Source organism: Odontesthes bonariensis, chromosome 5, assembly GCF_027942865.1.
Source record: "Odontesthes bonariensis isolate fOdoBon6 chromosome 5, fOdoBon6.hap1, whole genome shotgun sequence".
Classification (NCBI taxonomy): domain Eukaryota; kingdom Metazoa; phylum Chordata; class Actinopteri; order Atheriniformes; family Atherinopsidae; genus Odontesthes; species Odontesthes bonariensis.
The window spans coordinates 23852009-23878395 of record NC_134510.1 but is presented as its reverse complement, the minus strand read 5'-3'; the positions used below and the strand labels follow the sequence as shown (position 1 = coordinate 23878395).

The following is a 26387-nucleotide window of genomic DNA, read 5'->3' as shown; positions in this document are numbered from 1 at the left end:
TCTGTTCTCGTGGTTTATACACAGACGCACACACAATTAATTCCAGTTTGGTTGTTTATTCAGAATAATAGGCTTCAAATATAATGTAAGCAACCAATTTACACACTCAGGATGCTGTATTGCTACTCCACCCAAGAACTGGAGGTTGCTGTGGGATACTAGGAGAGAAAAAAGCCATTCAAACACCAACTCACGCATTACTTTGATCCGGCAGAGGCAAGGAAAGAACTATACACACTGTAATATGATTGCTATGACTACATGAATCTTGAATTGGATGTGTGTTGATCATTTCTCCATCAGACTTGCCAGCATCACACACACACTTGACACCACTATAAAGACATTCGAGACACATTCATCCTCCTAAAACTTAAAAAATAAGAAAATGCACTGAAAAATAAAAATAAAAAAACCCTGCAGCGTAGCTTCACATACAATCACACTTTGCTTCGTTTTTACTGTGCTACACTGGAAACTTCAGCAAACCCCTTGACCGCTTGCTCTGAGAGGAATCGGTGCCTTGTTGATTGCTGTAAAGGATTTTTTTTTACGATTGCAGCAGCTGGTGGACGTTTTCTGAGATGCCTGCAGTGTAGCCTGTAATACGCTAGTGCCGAGGAAAGTTTACTGCGTGGTTTCTTTCACAAGCAGGAGAGAAAGTAGGGGGTTGGTGGTGGGTTGGGCTGAGGTAGAGGAGGAAAGCTGAAGGCAAAAGAAGGTGAGAAATAAATAAGGTAGCGTGGTCAACAAATTCCTTGCAGAATCAGGTCGTTTCAAAGGCACTTGGATCGTTGCGGGATGGTAAAAAAAAGAAGAAAAAAAAGAAGGTGAAACACGGCGAGCAGTTTGTTTACAGGTGAAACATTACGCAGTGTTTGTTAACGATAAGTCGGGTAAGAAACAAATAAAAGCCCTTAACATACTAAAAGAAATAAAAAAGAAATAGGCCCTTTTCAGGTAAAATACTTCCCGTTAAAATTTACAACAAAAAAAACAACAAAAAAAGGCATCTCAAGCAGCCGTATAAAAGTGATGCATAGCCTTAAGAGCAAAAATATGCAAGTCAGTGGTTCAACAATTACAAAACCCTTCATATTAACAGACCTCACAATTATTTACGGGTGGAACTACATTTTTTCGTAGTGGTAATGCATCCTTTCCCAACTAGGAAAGCGGTGTGTCACATTATCTTGATCAGGCTAAAGAGCAGGTAGTGGTTTCATTTCATCAGCCTCCAAAACGTCGTCCCCCCGCAGGGAGCCCCCCCCCCCCCGGCAAGGCTAGATTAAACTACAGTAACATACTGAAAGTCACTCCAAGTACAGGATTTACACGTTCGTGTCGAGGCCGATACTGCTGTAGTGGTACAAACTAGATCCTGGAACACGCTAGATGATTCACAACAGGCTATGAAAAGAGGAGGATCGCCTGCCCTGCTGTGCATATAAGCTCCACGAGCGTGATAAAGACAAAAGAAAGAAAAATCAGTCACTGTGGCTAAATTTGGGTATCGATCTCACTCCAAATGACTGTAGTGTGTTCCTGGATTATGCCAATATGGCTCAAAAAAAAAAAAGAAAAGTTTTTGAGAACCACCCAACTTGTTATACCTCAGATCATTTATGCTTACAAGGCTATTTATATATATATATAAAAAAGGCATATATTCGTTGTGCATAAAGTATTCTAATTTCTTGCCTCCAAAGTCTATTTGTCTCACCTCAGGCAACATTCGTGTCATGCCTGATGAGTGTTGCGCTCATATCGAATGTCGCGAGGATGACAAACAGCTGTCGCTTCATAAAAGTTCCTCTAGAAGTTTACGAGGGATCGGAGTCGCTCCTTTCCGGACTCCCAACGGATCCCAGTGCTGACATATTTTCTCAGTGCTGTGTTTAAAGCAAAGGGCTTCAGTTTAAACAGATACATCCTTCATTTTATTGTCTGAGCAGCAGTGGCGTTATGGTGAATGGATAGCTTTGTTTTTGTTTTTTGTCTTCACAGAAAACCGACATGCCAACGTGTGTCCTCGTCTTTCCTTCTGTCCATGATGGCTGCAAGAAGATCCTCTCCTGAAGTGACTTTAATGGAAGAAAAGGGGGTAAAAGCCACACCTTCAACGTCACTGCTATATAGTGTTTTAAAGTGAATGGAGCTATACACCATTTGACCAACTTATTGGCTTCAGAATAATATTTTGGGCTGTTTCGCTCACATTTAAGTCACTTTGAGAAAGGATCAGTATGGACACAAGAAATAACTCCCTAAAAACACTCAGTATTTGGCATGAAAGGATTCCGTAAGTCTAAATCTGAACCTTTCTATTTGGTGGTTATTTGAGGTTGAAGGCCAGCAGGGGTCGCTCCTCCCTCCTCTGCCAGGGGCTTTTCTTCTCCTCCTCTCCGTCCTCATGTGCTGCATCATCATCCGGGGAGACTGACAGCAGCGCATGATCAGTTCTGAAAGTCACTCGCTCTGGTGTTGGTGGAGGAGGAGGAGAAGCCGGAGATGTTGGGGAAAGTGAGGGCGGCTCCTCTTGTATTTGTACTCCCTCAGGTGTTTTGCCCTCCACATCCCCCTGCCCCTGATCCCCTCTGTCATCCTCTGCTTTGTCTGATAGGGTGGGCTCTGTTTTGCTATCTTGGGGGCTCCACTTCTCCTCCTCCTCATTGCCTCCCCCATCCAGATCATCCACATACACCAGCTGAGTGTAGGCCATGGCAGGTGTTGCACCTTTTGTTCGGCCTTTCTCAACCTCTCTGTCCTCCCGCTCTGTGTCTCTCCCCCTGCGCCCAACTCTTGGCTCGTTTAGGTCCACACCGGAGTCCAGACTGGCATCGTTGCCGTTGCCATGCCTCCCGGTGCTGTCATTATCTTGCTGACCTCCTGAATTCTGTGTGCTGTGGCAACCGGCCCGCTGGAGGTCGATGTACGAGTGTCGGATATGAGCATTGGAGCGTCCATCCAATGAGACAAACCAAGCTCGTGGGTGAGGCAAAGGTTTCCCTCCTCTGAGTTCCATTAAAGTCTTTTCAGCCAACAAGGTGTCCTCTCTGTTTATTTCCACGAGACCCGTTTCTCCAAGTGCTGCTGGAATAGACAGAGACTCTGACAAGCCCAGACCTTCTCTGTTACTCTGCTTTGTGGGACCTGGGGTGCAGTCGGTGGGGGTTTGCCCCAGCGGCTGCTGAGAGTGTGAGGCATTGAGCTCGGCCTGGATGGTCTCTAAGTCACTCTGCTGGTCAGCCTGCAGCAGCAAGGCCTGACCAGACAGAGGGTGCTCCCCGGGAAGGCGCATGTAGTGTGCTGGGATCACCAGAGTGGGACGCACTCTCGAGTAGCCCTCTCCTCCGCTCAGCAGATCCACGGAGCCACAGCAGAGCAGCTGGCCCGACCGAGAAAGAGACTGGGGGTTGGGACGCTCCAGGTGGTCAACAGAGCGGGACAAGAGGTGGTCAGGAGCCCTGCACTCACCTCCCTCCCCCCTGATGGGGGAGTGAGGAGGAGAGATGCAATCAATAATCCCAACACTGCTCAGCTGTGTAGCAGACACCTGACCGTGATTGGAAGATGACAGCGCCTCTGAAATCTGGTTGCTGGATGAGCAGACAGAGGTGTAGGATTGACGGTAGCCCCTTTCTGTCCCAGACGAGAGGGCAGGCTTCAACTGGAAAGTCTCTGCGGACTGTCGGTAGTCTCTGCTGCGAGGCGTCAGATTGCCAAGGGAGGAGCCATGGTGGCTGTTGCCAAGAGATGAACGGCTGTGTTTGCTGTGATGGATTAGACTGTGTTGACGCTGATTGTCTTGATGCTCATATGAGGACGGCTTCAGCATTGGAGTGGTCATGTCAGGTTCAGTTGCTGTGGAAACAAGTTCCAGCTGCACCTAAAAACAAAAGCAACATTTAGGTTGTGGAAACTGAATATGCTGTCGCATTAGAGCAAAACGTATCAGCCACAAACAAACAAAATTAAAAAACAAAACCATTATATAGTTACAGATATATACAACCCGGCTGTTTGAGAAGTTCGGACCTGGATCGGCTTTAATACACACTCTACTTGTCAGAGCCTGCCATCTACAGTAACTACAATGGAACTTTTCACACATCCTGCACCATAACTTTGCAGAAAACTCCAGTAATAGAGGTGGTGCCACACCGTCTCGGTGTCTGACCGTGTTAGACACTGAGAAGGTAGTCTCAGCTTTCGATTCTAATATGTGATTTACTCTCCTGCCGGCTCAGAGGCACAGATGCCTTAAACAGGCTGGGTGAAAAGGGCTACAGATTCAGGTGTAATATGGTAGCAGTAGCCATAGCATCCAACACCTTAAGACAAACTTTGAGGTCTAAAACCAACAGAGTACTGCTTTTAAACTGTGTAGTCTAAAAATGAGCATTTGTCTAATAGTGAGACGGACCTCGTTGCTGATGAGGTTCAGGTGGGACATGGAGGTGGCCTGATCCCTCTTACTGTTGTCCAGACCAGAAGACAGAGTGAGCTTGCGATGAGACCCTCGTGGCTTCAAACAGCGACGCCTGGACAACGGAGAAACATCATAAATTATAATTAAATCCTACTGAATTCATGAAACTGCTTTAACCCATTCTTTCAACAACAAATCAATAGTTTCTTTTATGACCCCATTTGCTCCAGCACCCAACGATGACCCTTAACACTCACAACTCTTGTGCTGTAACCCAGATTGCTTATGTTATGTGGCTACGGTCGGCTTTTAAATCCATGGGAAATTGATTTATTTGGTAATGCTACAAGGCAGACAACAGTATCAGAAATAGGGCTGCATTGACTTCAGTAAGTTCAGATGATCCAGAAACTAAATTCATGAGAAATATGTTTATTTTCTACATTTAATTTAATGTGTCACACGAGTATTCAGATTCCCCCTAATATACACAATACTGAGAACTACTGTGAAGAGTCCTTCATACAGTACAATAGTGCAGCATAAACACAGTCGAGAGAATGCATTTGGGTCCTCGTTTTGGAGGCTAAACTGACAACTTCGGGTGGAGAGATGAGACGTATTGCTGTGGAAAGTTTCACACACCTGCAGTAGTACAACAGGAGGCACAGCAGGCAGAGCAGGATGAGAGCCATGCCTCCCAGTATGGCCAACAGAAACACAGTGTGGTATGTGCTGATGTCCCTCGCAACCACTGGACCTGTAGGAAGAGGGAGGGAGAAAGTTTAATGACAGAAAAGCTCCATAAACTGCTGGTAAGTTTCTTAAGACTGGTTAGGATTAAGATTTGCCACAAGCCTCCCTACAAGCAGTCAACGCAGGAATGACCACACATATGACAAGCTAAGATGTCTGAATATAGTCTGAGGCAGCATAGATTCCCACCTGAGTGTAGAGGGGACATGGCGGCCACCCAATACCCCAGCTGGGGAGCAATGTACGTCAGGATGAGCCGGGTTCCCTCCTTCTGCACGTGACCCCAACTGCTTTTTATCCAGGCGCCTGTTCACAAACAATTACACAGCTTGAAATCAAATTACCCAACAACTTCAGAGTGAGTTAGTGACAAGTGCACGACCTACAGCAGCTCCCACCTGACCCTCCCAGAGAAAGCACCCAACTCAGCAGTGCTTTCACAGTAATGAGTGAAAATCAGGAGGTGCCAACAGACAGCTTTTTAGACTGAAACTTTACATAAACAGAGACTGACCCCGTGTTGCCTCCGTTGCAAAAAACGTTTCATAACCCTCAATGACATGACCTCTCAGCACATTCAGACAACTTCTTCAGAGAAATGAACTCACATCCCCAAAGACCTGAAGATACTGACTGATGACTAAAAAACCCAAACTGTTAAATAGGAGGGGAGGATGTGTTTGGGTTGTACTTAAATCGGCCACAGGGAGGCAGCATGCAAATGCCAGTGTGAGCCCATGAAAAGGAAAACACTGAGCACAATAGCAGCTCGAGCATTGCGAGTATATAAAAAAGCCACAACAAAACTACTAGCACTGACTGAGTGGCTCACAGTAAATCTGCTCCAAGAGGAAGCATTCAGCGGCGCGTTTACGCTTCTGATCCTCCGGGTCTCAGGGCTATCACGGTGAAAGGTGCTTTATGTTTATGTCTAATTAAACTCACACAACAAGAAGTCACATATCTGCCTTGACATCAACAATGGAGGAAACTGAAAGGGAAGGATATTTAAAGAGCAAAGGAAAATATTCAGGAGATGGCGAGAGGGAAACGCACATCCCAAGCAGAGGAAACAGGAGGGCGCAAACAGGAGGAATGGAGTGAGAGATAAGAGAAATGGTCGAGGTTGTATGACTCAGCATCTTTCTCACACACTGAGGGCTGTGCCCAGCCCTGCCCAGATTCACCCAGGACCTGTCTGATTTCGTTTCCACAGGGGACTCCTCGCATTGTGAGACTGACCTGTTTAATCGTGACATTTAATGACTCCGTTCCCACACTTCCATACAATAAAGCGCTGAAAAACGAGCAACTACTGAGGCAGTGCAAACATTCAGAATGTCAACACAGCCAATATATATCACTTCTCCCTTTCGCTCATTCATGCAAAGTCAACACAGCCAGCTATAGATAGCAGCCGGTTCATCTGAGGGAGCTGCATTCATTTGCATAGTCAAACTCTCCTCACCATGCAGGCGTGTCTGTTTGTAGATCACACACACATGCAGGGGGTGAACTCGATCTGTTTGTATATGACATCACTTTTGCTCCTTGCTACAACAACAATAAAAGAGTTTGTCAGTTATACAAGAGAAACAGGTTTCCATGTGTCCTCCATGTGCGCACTTCAAAAACAAAGGTGCTTCCTTTGTGACAGCTTTCATCAGCCTGAAGTATTCCTCCGACGGCACCAGACTGACTTCAAACTTCTCTCTTTGCGTCTGCTTCTCATCCTCAGTTTAACACATTCATAACCGCACACACGCATTTCAAACACAGAAGGCTCAGAAAGGACGCTCAATCAGGAGTGGGACTTTTCTGTTGTGTTGCTTATTTGGCTGGTTGCTAAGGAAAGAGAGATGCGGCCCGGAGAGGGGTCCGGACTTCTGTTGTGGAAATAGTTGCTGCTACAGGCTGTGTGAAGGATACGAGCGAGTGGGTGTGCTATCAAAGACCTTTTCATAAGCTCTGGATGTTGGTTCTTTCAGCATTTTAAAACAGAACTGTGAAGAATCTTAATAAATCCTCAGAGGAGTTCCCCCTCGTATATCATATTCAATCTACAAGCAGGGCATGTGATTAATTTCATTTAGAATCTGAAAGGCCCATTAAAATGTTCTTGTTTAGGGACAAATGGAGAAATGTACTTATAGAGCTAGTGTTAAAACGTTTACACGTATAAGCTATCGATCTCATTGTCAAGTTCTATTGTTTCTTCAAGGTTATCATGTAGTCTGACTCAACAAGCAGGAAAATCCTTAACCCACGGAAGCACCACTGTTTTTCTGCCTCTTACAGTTTTTTTGGTCTGTTCAAGAAGACAAAAAAAGAATGGGAAAGCATTGAGTTTTTGCCCTTTTTTTTTTTCTTTAATTGGCTGCAAGGAGTCGGTCACAGTGATGAATCGACAAAGATTTATCCCCCGACTGGAGTTCCCCTTGGCTTGATTGGCCATCATTCAGTTTATTGTTTTAACTTTCAGGACTGCAACTCTGCTGCCTCGGTTTGCTCTCGGCTCTAAGCGCCGGCTTTTCCAGCGGCAGCAAGCAGCTATTTCCACACAACAGCAATAATCTGCTATCACCAAACAAGACAAACATAGTGACACTTTCAGCAGTAAAAGAGCAGATTATTTTTCTTTTTTGTCAAAAGTTAGTGAAGACCAAAAGCTCAAGTAAATTTGAATGAATGCAAATGGGGCTTCTAACCTGACACATTACCCCCTATTAATGTGATGACAGATCCCATTAATAGGGGGTAATGTGTTAGTGCATTTACAGTTTGTATCTGCCAACTTTCCACAAAATCAATCGCAACTTTCTGTGGAACTACAGTGATTTATTGACTGTTTTATTGACAGCTCTAAATAAAAACTTTTTGTTCCCAAAAGAACCTTAATTAGTCACAAAAGGCTCCGTTCCTGCACTGGCAGAGAATGCGAATACAATAAAGAGACAAAGAAGGTCTGGAAATATGAGACTAATGTACTTTCTAAGGGGACGTTTTATCGTGCCGACTTGTCTGAGTCAACTCACGATCCATTCAGTGTCTTTAAGAGCAGCCTGTCCGGGAGGAACTGGGTGTGTCACGCAGTGGGACGTTTGATAACACAGATTTTGAGAATGCCGAAATAAATCAGTGGCTCCACAGGGGCCCGAAGAGTCTCTTGCTTTATGAGCCAAAACCACAGAGCTCTTTGCTATTGTTTGGTTCAGTCTGAGATTTAACTCAGCCCGAGGAGATTATGCGTTCACGGTCCAAACTTGTGATGTGTAGCAGCACTTTGATTTGCAGCTTAATACGGCGCCACATGTTGGTCATTGTATGACCTTATGAATACAGTTATTCATGACCCACAGATTGAGGCCTAACTGCACATGGTTTGTGTTTGTGCTCATCTCGTCATCATTTCTCCAATAATTTACCTTTGAAATCAGGTTTCATTTACATTAAATTTACAGTAAATAGATTACAGAATTCCTCTCTTAGAGGGGTAAGAGGGTTATTTTTATCATCTTAACACTTAAGATAACATCCCAGCACGCATAATACATAATAAACAACGCAAATATCGTATATAAATTCAACAAACCATACTTTTTACTATGAATCAAGGATAAAAGTACATTTACTCATGCTTTGAAACTCAAAACAAAGTCGTCTAATTCTGTTTGTACACACCTAAGCGTGGGTCAAATCTCCAAGCAGGGATGTGATCATTTTCCTTAAGGCCACAGTCAGCTGGCAGGGGCACGGAGACTGTGATTGGCCCGTTCACCTGCAGCTCCACTCCATCGCTCGCCAAAAGATGAACCGAGATGGCCGCCACAGGAGTCAACTCAAACTTCTTCTCCGCGCCTGTGAGAGTGCAAGCAGGAGTACATAAGGAAGGACAATGAGCTTAAAAAAAAAAAAAAAAAAGGAAAGGGGGTGGGTGGGTGTAAGGTGCAGAGGATGGAGAGTGGAGGGTGGAGCAGACAGCGAGGAGGGGGGTAATGTCAGAGCTTTGATAAAGGAGAGTTGTCAGGGGAAAGACAGACAGGAAAGAAAACAAGGGAAAGACAGGAAAGAAGGAAACAGGGTGGAGAGTGAGAATACCCGGACGCCGAGGTTGGAAAGTGTCACAAAGCATAAATATGCCTGCGTTGTTTGCAGTGAGAAGGAACAAGCAGTGGAGAAGGGGAGCTTTGGAGGCTGAAGGAGAGATAGGGACACGCAAAAAAAATAAAAAATACAACACACATCCAGACGTGGGTAAGACCGTCTGAAAGCGTGTGTGGACAGGGCATGTGTTAGAGCAGAGAGCACACACAGGGGTTATTGTGTTTCAGGAGGTCAGATGGAGGCCTCTGAGGGTGGTGACTTTCTGGTGTACCGCTGCTGCTATGCTTCACTCCCCCTCCACCACCCCCCGCCCCCCTCTCAGCAGCTTTCTCCCCCGTTGCCCGTCTCTGTGAAGGGGCTCTGAAGTACTTTGTACTGTATCTCAGGTCCGTGCCTCACCTGTGCCGTTGCTGCCAAGAATCTGCAGGTGGGGAAAATGCTGGATGTGTGAGGAGGAGCTTGTAACGGTGAGCAGAGCGGTCAGGTTGGTGTAAGATGTGTTGGAAGGAAGACTAAGAGCTCTGCGCTGGAAATGAACACTGGGCTGGAGTCTTAAACCTTTAAGAGTGAAGACAGATGTCAGAAACCATGAACATGCATTAACAGTTTTTTTATTACCAATTATTACATCACTGACTCATGGTTGACACTGACTTGACACCTTATCATTTTTATTTTTTTTGTTTTTTAACCACGGTAATCAATATTTCTGGCCGAGATGCTGGGGGTAGCGATGCAGATGACCTTTTACACTTGTCTTGTGCTCGATGTGTGCTCTTGTGCAGTCTGTCCGTGCACTGATGGGTCGTGGAGACGGACCGGCTGACAGACGTGTGCCTCCATCTTGTCAGTTGGTGCAGATGAGGCCGCCTCACCACACGCACCGGGTTACAAAAACTGGGAGGCGCAACACCAACCCAAAACAAACAACATTGAGTGCCAGCAACGGGGAAATCCCCTTTGGCACATCTATGCGTGCGAAGGTGACAATGGCGGCTATAAACCGAGCTCAACACATGCCAACCAGGTATCCAAAAGTCTGGAGCAGATCACTCGTCTGTGGCAGAGGCCGTACTTTTTTTCTTTAAACTCCGAGGAGCAACTCGCTGGGTGACTTCTGTTGTCATCAACACGAACACAGGCGCTATTGTTTATTTTAAGTCGATCCTCCATACAAGGCCCTACGGCCAAAAATAGCCACCAGCACACGCAGTTTGTCTTAATCTGTGGCTGAAAATAGACTAAAAAAAAAAAAAGTACAATTCACTCCTGTTAAACTAAAGTCCACACTGTTTCCGATATGAACCAGTACTGACAGACAAGGCTAACAAATTGCTAGCTTTGGCTCTACCCTGGTGTTTGTTGACAATGATTAGCAGCTACAGACTCTGGCTAAATGTCTCCTTTAATGGCTTTTCTTGGGATTTGGTTTAATTCATATTTACCAGACCAAATGCACCGTGTTGTTTTTCCCACAGGACTGAAAAGCTAAGTGCTGTAGTTCTTTTTCATACAAAAGAAAATGCTCAAACTTAAGGTAGTGAAGACAATGTAAAATCAAATGGCATCAACTGTCCGGCTTTTACTCTAATGTTTGCTTTAGCATGTTTTACAAGGCGATGTTGTATTCCTCATCTTCCCCTAACACCCTTTTATAAATTCAGCCATCAGTTAAGCTTAATAGAGGTAACTCTGGATCAATACAGTAAACTCAATGCCTCACTCAAGCCTTTCTCTCTGCCATTCTTTCAGATATTTTTCCAGCACAATTAATTGTTTCCTTTTGAGTTCTCATCCTGTCCGTCTCCTCCTCCCCCTCTCATCAACCCATTAAAAGATAAAAAATTCAATAGGTAGAGAAGAAAAAACTGCACGTAGCTAGATTCAACAAGGTGATGTAACTGTGGTCCAACTGTGCCGAATGCACATTCCTGAGCAGTGAGACAGATCCAGCTGTATACGAGTGTTCGCTGTGTTTGTGGGTTTTTTATTCTGGTGCTCGATGCGATTTTTGGGCCGCCAGCAAGAGTTTGACTCTCTCGTGTTTCTGTCTAAAAACCTGCTGTAGAACTTCAGGTGTGAGTGTCGTTTCTTTTCTGCGGCTCTGTTTCTGTGAAGGGAAATGAGCCGTTTGCATTTCTTTGTGTTTCCTCCCTAAACTCCTCTGGTCTTTTTTCCCTCCACTTTTTTCTTACCTCATCTGTTCCTCCTTCTGTTGGACACTGCTCTGCCCATCCCCCTTTCTCCCATTACCCCCCCTGTTCTCTGCGACTGCTCCACCCACAACCCCACTTCCCCGCATGCTGTATTTCTCCCTTTCCTTTTCTTTTTCCTCCCTTTTATTGTCTGTATTTGTGCCACACGCCATGGTTTATCACTCCCCTGGGTGCTCAAGTTCACAAAACATTGTGACAAACAGCGTGTCGGACGGCGGGCCGGACTACCCTCCCATCCACTCCAGCACGTGCTCTGGCCAGTGTTACTGAAGAGGTTAATGTTAATGGAGCCTGCTGTACATTTCTGTGGAGTTTTTTTCTTCTTCTTCTTTGTTTGGCAACACAGCTGACACATTAAATTACTCCCTTGTTGGTCGCCAGCACACAAAAGAAGCATCAGACAAAGAGATTGAGTTGATTTCCTGGAGTAGGACAGCCTTGTCTAATATAATTACACCTGAACAAAGCCGCTGAACAACAAAGACACAATCATGATTTATATATTTGCCATGTGTGCGCACAAGATGCTGGATTTTCCCCTAACTCCTCTGTTTGATGTTACTTGAATATTATCTATTTAATGTATTCCAGGAGTTCCTTATTTTGTTTAATTTTATTTTATTGAAAACAAGCTTCTGAATTGATTCATGTTCAGTCTGGTTATTGGAAAATGGGTAGAAATCGGCATTTTAAACAATGCAAATACAGTTAAATATAACATTTTCGCCATTGTTGCTCCAGTTCATTTACTTTTTAACTGGTGCACATTCAGCAGTGAAGAATTGAGCTATGCTACAGCGTATGCCAGGTTTGCACAGATCCAAGTCTTCAACCTCAAAAGTGACTGGTAGGCTCACGCAAACAAAATCTGAGTGAAAAGTGAGATTCTTCGTTCATTTTTGTTGTTTAAGGGATATTTTCCCGCGTTGCCACGTTGCGTTGCAGCTCGGGCTGCTTTGGAACTGCGTCAGCACACAGATGTCCTGCAGACTGTCTGAGGCAAAAGTGACACGATGGAGTTCTTGTTCAAAACTATTTTTTCAGGTTTGGGTCGTTTCAGACGGAGAAACATTTTGCTCTTTTTGCCCTTCCGAGTAGCTTTTAGCTGCAGCTCAAACATCCGACAAGTTTCTGACCGCCGTTTATTGCAGGTAAGATGTTTAGCACATGTTACACGCAAATTTGAGTCGAGCTATGGGTACAGTACAACCTGCGTCCTAATATTAGACATCACATGTTGATCGTATAACAAAATATCCCTCAGAGCATGAGAAAGATCTTGTTAAGTGATCAAAAGCTAAAGAACAGCTTCCAAGAGTGATCGGGTTGTTGTGTCACCTGGGTTACATTTGTTTTAAACTGATCAGCTGTTAGGAAATGTTTAAAAATGAAAAAACAAAACAACTATGAGCTGTAACCATAGCTACAGAAACACTGTGTTCACCTTGTAGGCTTGACACAATCTCAACAACATCCTCATACACCATCAGGGTAGCAGCTCTTTCTGGAAGTAGGTCCAAACTGATGGAGGAAAATACTGGAGGAGAAACAAAACAGCACAAAATACACACCGTGTTAATCAACTGAACAAATTCACAGCAAGATTAAAAACATACTGCAGACTTCCCGGGCACTTTACTGATCCCTATCAGATATTAAAGGTCATTAAAACATTCTCTTCATTTTTAATAGGTCTGCTTTCATCCTGTCAGCAGCCTGACCCAGCAAACTGCACTTCTTTCCTCTTCCTTCCTTCTTTTCACTCCTCCATTGTTCAGAGCTGCAAGCGTGATAATCCCTTTGGCCGCCGTTCCATTGGCTCATAACCCCCCCCAAAAATAAAAAAATAAAAATCAACAACCCCACTGCAACACACACATACTCCACCTTAGGCTCTTGGGAGGTATTTTGTATGTAAGTGTGTGTGTGTGTGTGTGTGTGTGTGTGTGTGTGTGTGTGTTAGTGAAAGGGAAGCTTAAGCAGCCTCCCTGCTGGGTTTTGGCATCATAGTGTAATAAATTAGTAATGGCGCACTCCACTCCTCATTAGCTCACGCACCTGGCACAAACTTCCACTCTTTTCATTTCATCTACACATTAGTCCATGGACCACCTATATGCAGACACTTCAAGGAGATATTTTCCTCCTAAAAGTGACCAACGCACAGTTTCCCTTTTGCATTTGTTCTGAAACATCATGCCCAACCAACAACACACTCAAACACACGGTCACAGAATCTCAGACCTACCAGGTAATCTGGAGGGTGTCCAGGGAACAGAGTTTGGCACATATCCCTGTTTGGTTGCAGTGACTACCAGCGGTGTCCCAAGGCGGTAGGGAAAGCGCAGGTAGACGTTTCCATCAGCTGATGAGGTTTCCGTGGTTACAGACGTGTGGTTGGCAAAGAGCTGTATGGTGGCTCCTGTCAGGGGCTGGTGAGTGCTGGCGTCGCTCAGGTGAACCTTCAGAGTCACCTCTGTGAACACAGACAGTTGAGTACGTGTGCAGCCTCTGTTTGGGTTGATCTAAAAACAAAACGCCGCGTACAACCAGACCAGAAGGGAGTGATATACGGGCGCGAAGCACAGTGGTGGTGTAATTACAGCCGTCTGAAATACCATCATCTCATTAACAGGATTAAGTTTTAGTGCCAGACGCTTTGACCTCCAATCCACATCCCAGCAAAAGAGACGGCCGTCTGACTGTTTTCTGGACGCATGCCAGTGGCACTTCCCCTCTACAACAATGGATCATTTCCCTCTTTCAAAGAAGCCTTGGACCTGATGGGAAAAACAACTGCACATAAAGACTCCTTCTCAGACGGAGATGAGGATTTAAAGAAAATCTCACGACAGACAACCTTCCTCTATAATAATAATAATAATAAAAAGAGGTATGTATAGGTCAAATATCAGTTTAAATCTGTAAAATGGTGCAGTGATTACACAGCAAACTGCAACGCTGCAGTTTAACATAAGAATCAAACTGAATGGGATGAGAAGATGCACAGAAAGTCCATTTACAAACACTTCTGATAAGTATTTTAGGCATAATTCTTTCACTTTTTGGACAATTCAGTGAATGCAAAATGCAACTCCGGTTGAAAAATACACTTTTTTTTACTAATTTCTAAATTATTAAGTGGTTATTTCGGGGATGAGAGCAATATCCCAAAAAAGCCTGCATGGGTTTACCTTTCAGGTCTGATGCCAATGTTCGTGTCGCATTATAATCTTTAAGAGAAATGAACAAAGATTTCATTTGCACACCCAGAAAAAAAAAAAGTAATCATGCTTGTGATTTTACAAAGCGAGTTTGAGATAAATATGCATTTTATGTGCTGTCCTGATTACTTGGTTCACAGGCTGCAGCAACATGGCATTTTAACGAAGAAAACTAAATAAGCCGTCATCAAATTTCTGTCGGTGTAGAGGGATCTTCTCTCGTATGTAGGAATGTTAATCCCAGCTCCACCCACCAGAGCTGAAAGTAGTTTCGTTAAAAAACAGGCAACTCGAACTTTGTTCCAGCGCATCACAAGCTGGAGCCAATTTCATCTCCATATCCCAGAGGTACGATAAAAACAAACTTGATGGGGGAAAGAAAACAACATTTTTCTCCTCTACACAAAGCCACGCTGTCCCCGTGTTTGAACACAAGACAACCAGGGTCGTGTTTGATCACTGGCTGCAGGTTGACCCGTGTTGACCTTTCAATTCCAGCTGAAAGGTTTTCCCACCTCCCCCATGCTCACTGAAATCTGTCATAACTCTTTCTTGAAACCCCACCCTCGGTGACACACATGCTAAAACACATACCTACTCCTGGCTAGAAGCACCACCACCCCCTCCCCCCCCCCCCCCCCCCAAGGATCTTTCGGTCAGTGAAAAACCACTCTGTCGATCTGGAGAGGAGAGTTCAGCCACAGTGCAAGCTCCACCTAAAAGTGGTGCTCTGCTCCAAATCAATGGTGTGGGAGGTAAATGTTGCTTAGTGCAAGGTGAGATTTGAAAACCAAACCAAACACATGATTATCCTGTGGTGTGAAGCTCTGCTCTGGCCCCTCGCTTCATTCCTCTCCTTCATTGCATTACTGTCACAGCAGATGACTGGAAAACAAGGCTGGACTTCCCCTTGACAGAAACTATTCACTGCCTTAAAAGATTTGCGTGCATGTCGGTGGGATCATGACCTCACTTCCTGTCCCACTCCCACCGATATGCTGCTAGGGGTACCAGCTGTGCTCACTTAAAATGAAAACCTCCCGTGGGAGCCTCCAGACTGACATACACATGCACATATGCAACAGTCCCCTCCCAGTCCTCATCCAATAAATCAGTACTGAGGTGACATCATTTTTAAACAAGCCGAGTCCCCCCTCTACGCTGCAGCAAACAAGAGAGAGAATCAGCCTGAAGATCGCCCCAAGACCCTGATTCTGCAGTCAAACCACCACCCACATAACTGCCTCTTATTCACCGACTTCCTATCCGTGTACTGAACACCATATGGAGAATAAAGGCATCAAAGAGCTCGGCCTGACCAACGCTGCGCTCTCAGACCAATTATCTTCCACAACAGCCGCCGAAGCAGCAGGGTGTTTGAGTTGTGTTTGGGTGCAAAGAGGAAGAAATCCACCCCAAAGGAGAGGAGAATCAGTTGTGCATGCTTTCTCCCCTCAACACCTCCAATTAAATCTAAGAGAGGCTACTCATTTTAACACCGTTTCACTGGGGTGGGATGAACTGGAAATGGACGGTGTGGCTGGCCTCCGCAGGGTGTGTGAAAGGCTTTTGGTGTCGTTCCAAACAGATGAAGGGAAGCTGACGGCTTGATTGCACACAACACATAATGCAGTTGTGGCAGACGCACAAGCATTCACCGCTGCTCCATAATCAGTGGTTTGTCACAAGTAGCCGAGGTCCGAGCGTTTCTGAAGCTGGAACAAACCAAACTTCAGAGTGTTTCCTCTGTAAAGACGGATATCTGATCAGAACTTTTTTTTTCTGTTTTGCCATTTGTGGATAAAAGAGTCGGTTTAATCTGAATGTGAACACACTGGCTCCACCGTAGAAGACAAAAGTGACCCTTAAGTGATGAAGTGATTGCAGAAAACGAATGAAGGAATGGGGAAGTGCTTGGTTTTTAACAAGCTGCCGTATGACAGACAATCCGATAATTTCTTCAACTCACTGCTTCGGTAATTTAAGTATGAGCAACCAAGTAATCAGATTTGGGGAAAAAGGTTGTCACAATCGCAAATGAATTTACTGTCAACTAATAGATAAGTCAGATAAACAGTTTCAGCTCAAAGGGAGGAGACTGCAACGTTAAAAGTGGGAAACTTTCCCATCTCAAGCAGAAGCACATGGTTAATTATGACAAGGCCCAGAAGTCATGTGAGGAGAGCGGGAGAGCAGAGGTCTAAACAATAAACACACACAACACTGTCATAAGGCAGCACATAAACAATTACTGATACGACTATTGCTATGCTTTTCGTGGACGCCTGATGTAGGCTACAGCTGTGAGCAGAGCCCGGGGCCTTTGAGCAGTGCTAAAGCAGAGCATTGCAGTTAATGAGCGACACCATTCATGCCTTTGCACCCTCGAGTACCAGACTGTTTGTTTTTCTTTTCAGTTTAAAAGCTCGTCTGAGATCACCATGACCGAAGTTGTTTTTCTATAACAACTTAAATGAATGAACATCTTTGGTGGGGCTGCAAAATACTGGAAACATGCTTTTGTTATATTACTGACAAGATAAAGGAAATCTGTCAATGTATTTGACAAGAAATCAATCAAAACAAGAGAATTTTTAAAGCTCATCTGCATAAGAAATAGAAATTATTTTACACTCAGGGAACTTTAAAGTGAGAGCAATCCTTTCTTGAAGTTAAATGGCTTAAATCGGAACACCACAGAACAAACCCGGCCGTCCTTCTGACTGAGGAACCTCCGGTATCACACGGACTGTCATTACCGCAGCTACTGTTCAAAAAGCCGAGGAATGCACTCAAAGCCAACCATTGTCCATCAACAGATAACAATCAGATTCACCCACTGAATGGCCCATGTCTCACATGAAAGGTCTTCATAAACAGATATGGCTGAGCCATTTTCATATTTACGAGTTTCCAAACAAGCTGCCACGCTGTCGTGGTTTCAAATCTGCGAGCATGAGGGAAAGCTGCACCCTGTCAGGTGCAGGTTTCATTGGTTTCTCGTTTCAAGGACGGAGCGCACCTCTCAATGCTGCATCATAACAAACGAGCATCCAACGCAGGGATGAACCCGTTGCATCCAAAACACAATGTCCCCGCTGACATGGACCGCGTGTCTTATGTAACGCAGCAGCGGCGCCTCGCTCCTATTAGATGAATAATTTGGCTCACTTCCCCAGTCGGCTGCTTTTCTTTTACACAACCCTTTCTTTTCAGCATTTCCCTGCAGTTTTTTCACTAATTTCACACAGCCTGCCCTTTATGTAACTCACTGGCAACAGACTGAATGTTTCGTAAACAAACATAAAAAAAAATAAATAAAAATGTAAGAGTAAATTGGATCGTATCAGGGAGACTTCCCTTGTTGATTAGTCTTAATAAATGAGAACCATTTCACTGTCTTGCAACAGATGTCCATTAGAACAAGGGACACACAAAATGGCACACGGGCTCCTTAACGTGTCTCAGCATGAAACGCAGGCGTGAGGCAAGATAAACAAACATTCGTGGTTGAATGAAAGCTGTGCTATCACAAGCAAAGAAGCCGCTATCAATAGCCTGCTATTTCCCCTTCATCTGGATTAAACCTTAGATCAGACTGTAATTGTCATTCGCATTAACTCAGCAGGGGAGCCGGTAATTAGGTTACATCAACAGGCTGATTAACTCTTCTCAGCTCACGTAATGTTCCCGTTAAAACACAGCAAGGTTCTGCTCTTTGGCTAAGGAGGTCACTGACCTTTGTCTCTAAATGGAGCGCTTTCTCATGACCCTCCACAAAAATCGAGCCGATGTGCGCACTCACACCAGTATCTTGTGATTAAAATCCAACTTGGCCAGCTGGGGACAACACGACTTTATTGGCCTGCTTCCTGGCAACCCTTGTCCAGCTTCAGCAAATGTTTGTGTCAGAGACGCAATGCCATGCCTATTATGGGCAGCAGTAATGTGAGTGAGATCTATATCTGCGGGTAGATTGTCTGTCTGGCTCCACTCATCCATGCTGCTCGCTGGATAGACCAGGAGAAATCTTCAGTATCGACCTGAACACAACCCCCCCAGAGACAACGAAGGTCAGTCTGAGGCAAAGTGAAAGCCAGACGGGGGGGAGAGTAAGGAGCAGGACTTCAAAGTGCAACAATCTTGGAAATGATCAAAACATTTATACCACGTTTCTGGCTTACAGAGAGCTTGTTGAATATAACCAAGAACTAAGTAAATGGAAAACATTGGCCACTACTCGACCTCCCCGCCCCCCTCTCCGAACTCTTGGCTGATTTACAGAGATGGTTACTGTAAGTTTACATTCATGCTCCTACTGTTAACACAACTGTAGAGAGAGGCCCAAATGTAGGCCAGCCAAAGCCGTAAGCAAACACAGACGACTGCGATGTGGCCGCGTTCGGCATGACAAAATGAAAAGCGATGAGTAAAACAGATGTACTTCCATGTTAGTAGCTACTACAGGGCAGCTTTGAGGTTAGTGGCTGAATGAGTTGCAAAAAGATTACTGTGATTCATATCTGCTTTCAAGTGCAGCATGTGTTTGCTGCTGCGGCGAGAGGATGCCCTCTGACAGATCTGTTGACTGTGTAAACCCGCCGGAGGGGGATCTAATATATGCACTTTGCTTTTATTCTGCTGCAGCTGCTGACGCCGTAATCTGCAGTTTAAAGCTACTTCAGACTGCCCCTCAAATGTAATATCTCTTTAAATCTAATTCTAATGTTGCCTTTTCAGCAGCCTTTTCTCACCGAGTCGTCTGTTCTGTAACGCTGACCAAGAAATCGCATCATCTTCATCGAGCTATGACGATGCACAATAAACAAATACACACGAAAAAAAGAGAGGTCCCACTTATACACTCAGAAATGATGTATTATGTGACTTCGTGACCTTAAATCAATTCCTTTAAAAGGAGGAAATACATTTGACCAGCATGGACTGTCTGGGAAATTAGTTTTATCCCGAGTTATGTCGCTATCACAACATTTAACAATGTCATTCAGCTCAAATTGTGCAGGCCCAGTTTCTAAAAAAAAAGGCCCTCAGCAGTGTCACAATGGAGGATTTCGTCCTGTTTGTTGAACAAAGTAATTTTATTAAGTCAGATAAAACAAAAACAGGAGGGAAACCTAAAGACTGCACAACCAGGAAACTGAGTGTTTGGCACTTTTTTTTGCCTTTTAGTGTACTGTACACAATTATCCAGTTATCATAACATTGGACATTTAACCTTCTGGCAAAGCACTGATTCACTTTGTTTAATATCTTTTAAGTTGTTTATACAACATAACAAATCACCCTCTTACATTTAAGCAGCACATAAAAAGACAAAAACACAACATGAGATTAAATCAAAACTGTCAAATAACTACGTGTCAACTGATAGATATCTTACCAAGAAAAAATGTCGGTGTGTATATATTTATCTAAAGAAGGGTATCAATGTTTCTCTGTATTCATTGTCTTAAATATCAACATTCAATGGTTGTTTTGATCATAAACTGACTTATTGGTGGTGTAAAGATTATGAGTCATACTAAACCATCTCAGTATGTTGCATCTTCTTTTTTAATCAAGATAAAAGTCTGTATATGACTCAAAAATAAAACTTAGAGAGAGACTTGTGTTAACAGATGAAGGTAAATATATGGACTCATTTTCTCGCTGTAGGAGTCCGGTTGGTGGAGGCAGTCAGAGGTTTGAACAAGAACCCTCAACTTCAACACACAAAAAAAGCAAATAAGATCAAAAATAAAATAAAAAGTCGTATTAAATATGAAATTGGAACAATGTTTAAAAAAAAGAAGAAAAAAAAAATCACACAGCCGCTGTGATTAAAAACGTGTTTTCCACGGCTGTGTGAAACAAAAGTGGCCGAAATATGATTTTTTTTTTTTAACCCAAGCCTACAACACCACTTTGTGTTAGAAACCCTTCAAAGACTGAAAAGTTGTTGTTTTAATGTGTCGCCAGCTAACTTGCTAACGTTAGCTAAGTTCGGATCGCCTCAGCATCCGAGCTGGCTAACGGCTCCGTTAGCCTCCAACGCCGCCCGTTAGCCTTCTTCTCTGCTCGGACCAACATTCGAAAAACGCTAAATGCACTTTTCTTCTCTCTTTACCTTGTGTGACCGCGTCCTCCAGTGACGTTTTGGTGGCAGCTTTGGAGACGAGGTATCCCAAAAGGCAGAGTACAATCACATAGGTCCTGCTCCAGTCCACAGCCCACATCATTGCAGATGTGTGTATCAAAGCAAACGGTTGAAGAAACAAAGTAAAGCCAAATGTTTCGCCTTTAAAAACTCACTGTTGGGCCACAGCAGCGTTTATTCCGCTAAAGAGGCGACTCTCCATGTTCAGCAGCACCATCAGACCCGATTTTCAGTCTGTAAAGCTGTGTTTCTCCTGCCCTGCCGTGCATCCCCAGCCCCTTCGCCGCTCGGTCGCCTTTTTCTTTTTTTTTTTTTTTTTTCATCGACGGACCAGGGTCAGGGAGGAAGACGGCCCCATTCCTCTGAGCCTCATGCCCCAGAACAGCACCAACAGGCGGCTTGTTCCACAAGCACCACCGCAGCAGTCTGCGGAGCCCGAGCGCCATCTTCCGGCCAAATAGCGCAAGGGTTTTACAGCCGCTCTGTATCATACTTTGACATTTTCTTGTTCTACATAAAGCCTCATAACTCGGTGTATTATATCTATAACAATGTTCTAAATAAAATAAATCATGATTATGACTGTATTCCGATGCTTCATACACTTTTAGAAATAAGTTGAACTTATAAACAAAGATAAACTCTGTAGATGACCCAGCAATGTTAATGTTTCTCCGTTTATGTTTTTATAGATCACATTCGGTTTCATTAAACTGACGAGTCTTTGCATACTTACCATGTCTTAGCAATCCAGAAGCTTTTTGTCTCGTAAATTTATTGATCAAATGATCTAATCATATGCATTAAACTGAGTCTGTTCAGTTCTTACATCTCACAGTGAAGTATAAAGTATAAATCTCAAAAATCAGTGATCCAACAGTTCAGGACTGGAAATGCAACACCAAGACTGTCTGCAAGGGACAGAACAGGCTCTACCTCTTGGGGAAATTGTCAACGTTTGCAGCAAGATGTTGCATACCTTCCATAAATCTATGGTGGAGAGTGCAGCTTTCTTTGCATCTGTCTTTGGAGCAACAAACTGATAAAAAAAAATTGGTTCTGTGTTGGGGGATTGCTCTCGGAGCCCCTGGAGCTGATTACACAAAGAAGAAAGCTGCTAAAAATAATGAGACACCACCAAACACCCTCTACGTATTGTACAGATTGAACAGTGAGTGTTTTTAGTTGGACACTTCTTCAACTCCTCTGCCATAACAATGTGTAGAGAAGATCTTTCCTGCTCACTGTAGCAAGTTTTTACAATGACTGCCTGACCCATGATGAGATAAGGAACCCCTTTAGAAGTAAAGGACTTGTTCATTTGCACTGGAAGTATTTTAATTTAATTTTGGGGCTGATAAGGTTCTTCCATTTCAGTGTCTTAAGTCCATCATTAATGTAGCAACACCTGTGCTTTCACTACTTCCTGCCGTGCGAGTGTGTTTCTCGTTAGCATCTATGAAATATGGACATATCTCACCTTCTAGGGAAAAACCAACCCCTTTTATTTCTTCAATCTCATCAGTTTGATATAAGAGGAGGAATGATCAGCTTTAATGTAGCGACTTTCAGTGATACTTTATTTTCTTTACCCACTGGTGAGACCTTCATCCTACAACAAGATGGTGATCTCTTCCCCTAGAAACAAGAGGGCCTTATTAAAATGGATTCATGTATAAAAGAACAACATGTGCAGAGTGGAGAACTCTTACGGGTACAATTACAGAACTTTGTTCCCAAGAAAGATGGATCTCTGAGAAGTGTAGATAGAAATAAAAGCAAATGATATGTGAGTCATCTAAATCCATTAAAGCCGCACATTTAACAGACATTTTAACAACAGTACTGACTTACGAGATGTTCCACCTGGTGTGTGTGCGTCCGTTTATTTCTTTCATCCAACTCTTCCATTATTCTTTGCCTGATCAAACCACTTTGAGACATATTGCTTAAATTCAAAACATTTACATTTTTCCAAACCAATTTCTACTCGTCTCATTGTGTAACGTCATCATACTAAACATTTAAAGGCAGAAAAAAAAGTATAGTTTCCCCAATATTTTTGGGGGAACACTGATCCTAAAGTAAATTAAGCACTTCTATAATGTTTAGTGATTCACACTGGACAGCTCACAGCGTGTAGACTGTAAATATTTCAGTCAGCGGGTGGTGCTGAGGATTGTTCACTGCTGCTTCAATTATCTTGACATTATCAATGTCAGTTGCACACATTAATTCAGGTTTATTTTCTTAAGAATTTGGCCCTTCAAACCAATGGCATGCTCATCCATCCCTAAACTGTAGCAAATGTTATCCTGCTATCACCTCAATCTAAGATACTTAACATGCAACACACTGGTATTCAGTTTAAAGTGACATGAGGTTGAAGACTGCATTTTAAAAGGCATTGTGACACAGCATGAACTCCTCCATATTTCCTCTGTGTCATATTTTTGGATTTGACAACCTCCTTCCAGCTGTGCCAACTGAAATAGAAGACAGTGGAAATTCTTGTAATGGAAAGTGTGCTGAACCATAGCGTCATGAAGCTGCCAAAAGGTTAATGTTGTACTTTCTGCAATGCTTCCTCTCTATGTGTATTTTTGTTTTTTTGGGTAGGTGTTAAATCTAAGTGATTACAGAAAAACCGGCTGTCCTGCTTATTCAACATCCGCGTTTTCTGCTACAGCTGTTGTCTCTTTCTCTATGTGATTTGATCTGTTCTCGTCTCTTTGCTGGGTTGTGGGTATTTGCATGAAGTTTAATTATGTTTGCTTTGACAATGTTCAACAAATTCAACAAGTCATCTTGAAAAATTCTTGATCCGGTCACATGATCGATTGGGAATTTCCTTCTTGGCATCGGCCATAAAGAGAGATAAAACATGCGCCGTCCATGCACGATCTACTGACCAGAAATGAAGCACTCGGCTGCCATAATCCTGATTGTCAACTCCTTCTGTGTCTTCTCACAAAGTAAGAATGATCTTTGATATAATGATTCAACTATTTTGTTCCAAACTTTGAAATGTTGAACATTTGAGACTTTAAAAGCTTGTCTTTCACTTTTCTGTGTGCCAAGAATGCAAATGCATGACCCGAAAGAAAAACATCCTAATATGTAGACTGTAAATGTTTGCACTGACTGGATATCATACCTAAAATATGTGTATCCATCTCCACTGTATTGTTTTCCAGTTCCTCATGAAATTACCTACTTTGTGGGCTGCTTTGTGAATGGCACAACTGAGATACAGTTTGAGTTTGATGGCGAGTTGATGTTATACATTGATTTCCAAAGAGAAGAGGTCGTGTACACTGTGCCCACTTTTATTGATCCTGATCCTGGTCAAGTTTTGGTGGGTTTAAGTATCCTAAGAGATGCTTTTGATAACAAGGGATGGTGTTCAACACTAACACATGTAGCTAAAGTGGAAGAGAAATATCCGCCCGAAGAAAGAGGTAAATAAAAACAAAAACAACTCACCATTTGTCTCTGGAGTGACACGGTTTATAAATGGCTGATGCAGCTTTTATTTTTCTTTTGGTCAACTGAAGATCCTCCGGAGAGCATGATTTTCTCCGCAAGAGAGGTAGAACCAGGTGTAGAGAACAGCCTCATCTGCTTTGTGAATGATTTCTACCCACCTTCCATCAAAGTCAGCTGGACAAAAAATGGCCGACCGGTGTCAGAGGGGGTGTCACTCAGTCAATATCTTCCCAATAATGATCAAACCTTTCGCCAGTTCTCAACCCTGACGTTCACGCCGAGCGAGGGGGACATTTACAGCTGCACCGTGGAGCATTCAGCCCTGGACACACCCAAAACAAGAATCTGGGGTAAATGTTTTTGTCACGCCAAAGCACCAGAAACTGAAACGTTTCACCGTGTCTGCAATGATCCATATTCTCTTTAACCTCCTCTGCAGAAGCTGAATTCATCAAAACGGATCAAAGTCTTGGACCGGATATTTTCTGTGGAGTGGGCCTGGGTCTGGGTTTGCTGGGAGTCGCAACTGGAACATTTTTCATTGTCAAGGGATGCAATGCACAGTAATCTCTTTGTTGTCAAATGCAGTAAATATTGTAGGTGAACCCCCTTAATATATTGGAATCGCACCATTTATCTGTAATTAAATGTATGGGTCTACATGTGCAGATATGATTATGTTTACTTTAAAACAGGGAAAGGCCTTGAAACTCAGTGTATGTTTAACAGATACAATGCGGATTCAAGCACTTTTTAAGAAGCTCTATGTCATAACCTTTACTCGTAAAAAGATTGGACACGCCTAGGCTTTCAATACATGCATTTTCCACTATGTAGTATTCCTAACAGGTGCTATTTACAGGTATACCCGAGCACTGAATGCATAGGTGTGTTAAAAAATGGGCTGTATACTGGGAAATCTTTCTGTGTCTCACTTAGAATAAATCTGTTTATGTTGGTGATGAATTAAGTCTGCCATGCTTTTCAGCAATGACTGTGAGTTTATTGAAACACTGCCACAAAACAGATTATGTTTGGTCCTGTCTTTTTTTGGCTACACTGACCTCTGTTAGGGATGTTGAAATATAAAAAACAAGAGCATCTTACAACTGTATAATATATATAGTATGAGCTATACACAGCACGTACGTGTCACAGTTCTTTGTTCCAGCTCTCCCAAATACCGTTCTCTCACTCTTACCGTCCCTTTGTTTGTTGTTGCCTGCAGAGGTGATTTCAGGTGTGTGCGGGTGTTTGGATCAGCTGCTTTTCATTTCTCTTCGCCCCTGCTACAAAGATTCGGCTTAGACACCATTCCTGTGCCAGATTGTGGACCGGCCACAGCTGATCTACCACACACCTGCCTCTGCTGCCCCTGAGACTAACCCTCTCTCAGAGTATATCAATAAGAGATGACCATGTCCTGTGCAAAAAGCTTGACCAACTCCTTATTTTTGCATGTTTTGCCTCCAAGCAGACAGACTTTCTTGTAATCTTCACAGCGACCTATGAAATATTCAACCATAAAGGCACCTAACTTAAAGGTTTTATACCTTCACACAAGACAACTTAGCAAAGCACCAAACTTAAATGTGATTGAAATAGTTGTATCGCCTGAACAAATACCAAAGACATCACAGTTGGACAGACATAAAATAGTGTTCTAGCACCAACAAGGTGATTCCCAAAGAGTTCTTAACCGGAAAACTTATCTCAGCACAGTTCTGAAAAAAAAATTGAGAAAACTGGAGAAGTGGCGGATAAAACAAGAAGTGGCAGACCTAAAAAACTATCTACAGAAAGTGATGACCTGACACTTGGGTTGATCCATCAACTGTTGGCCCAAGCCTCATCAGAAATGGTCTCTATGAAGGGTGGCGGTCAAGAAGCCATTCTTAAGGGAGCAGGGAGAAAAGGCTGAGCTATGCTAAATGACACAAGAACTGGACTGAACATCTGTGGCAAAAGGTCTTCTTGAGGGATGAATCCTCCCCAGAGCCGGTGCTCAA

The 26387-nt window shown here is 43.5% G+C and overlaps 2 protein-coding genes across 3 annotated transcripts; one reads left to right on the top strand and one right to left on the bottom strand.

The window, feature by feature from the left end:
- Window positions 1-40: 40 nt before the first annotated feature.
- On the bottom strand, window positions 41-21222 carry fam171a1 (family with sequence similarity 171 member A1). The gene is made up of 9 exons (XM_075465474.1): window positions 20860-21222; window positions 13757-13984; window positions 12953-13045; window positions 9692-9850; window positions 8870-9046; window positions 5378-5494; window positions 5078-5192; window positions 4427-4544; window positions 41-3889 (listed from the first exon to the last, which is right to left on the bottom strand). Exons 1-9 carry the CDS (start codon window positions 20969-20971, stop codon window positions 2336-2338), a joined length of 2673 nt encoding a protein of 890 aa, XP_075321589.1. The 5' UTR covers window positions 20972-21222; the 3' UTR covers window positions 41-2335.
- Window positions 21223-23314: 2092 nt separating this feature from the next.
- Window positions 23315-25404, top strand: LOC142380019 (H-2 class II histocompatibility antigen, A-Q alpha chain-like). 2 transcript variants are annotated; one of them, XM_075465478.1, is made up of 5 exons: window positions 23315-23448; window positions 23763-23864; window positions 24087-24350; window positions 24447-24728; window positions 24818-25404. In XM_075465478.1, the coding sequence occupies exons 2-5, from the start codon at window positions 23807-23809 to the stop codon at window positions 24943-24945; spliced, it is 732 nt and encodes a 243-aa protein (XP_075321593.1). In that variant the 5' UTR covers window positions 23315-23448; window positions 23763-23806; the 3' UTR covers window positions 24946-25404. The 2 variants fall into 2 exon arrangements, with proteins under 2 accessions (XP_075321593.1, XP_075321592.1); XM_075465477.1 differs by lacking the exon at window positions 23315-23448 and having other exon boundaries at window positions 23495-23864.
- Window positions 25405-26387: the final 983 nt, after the last annotated feature.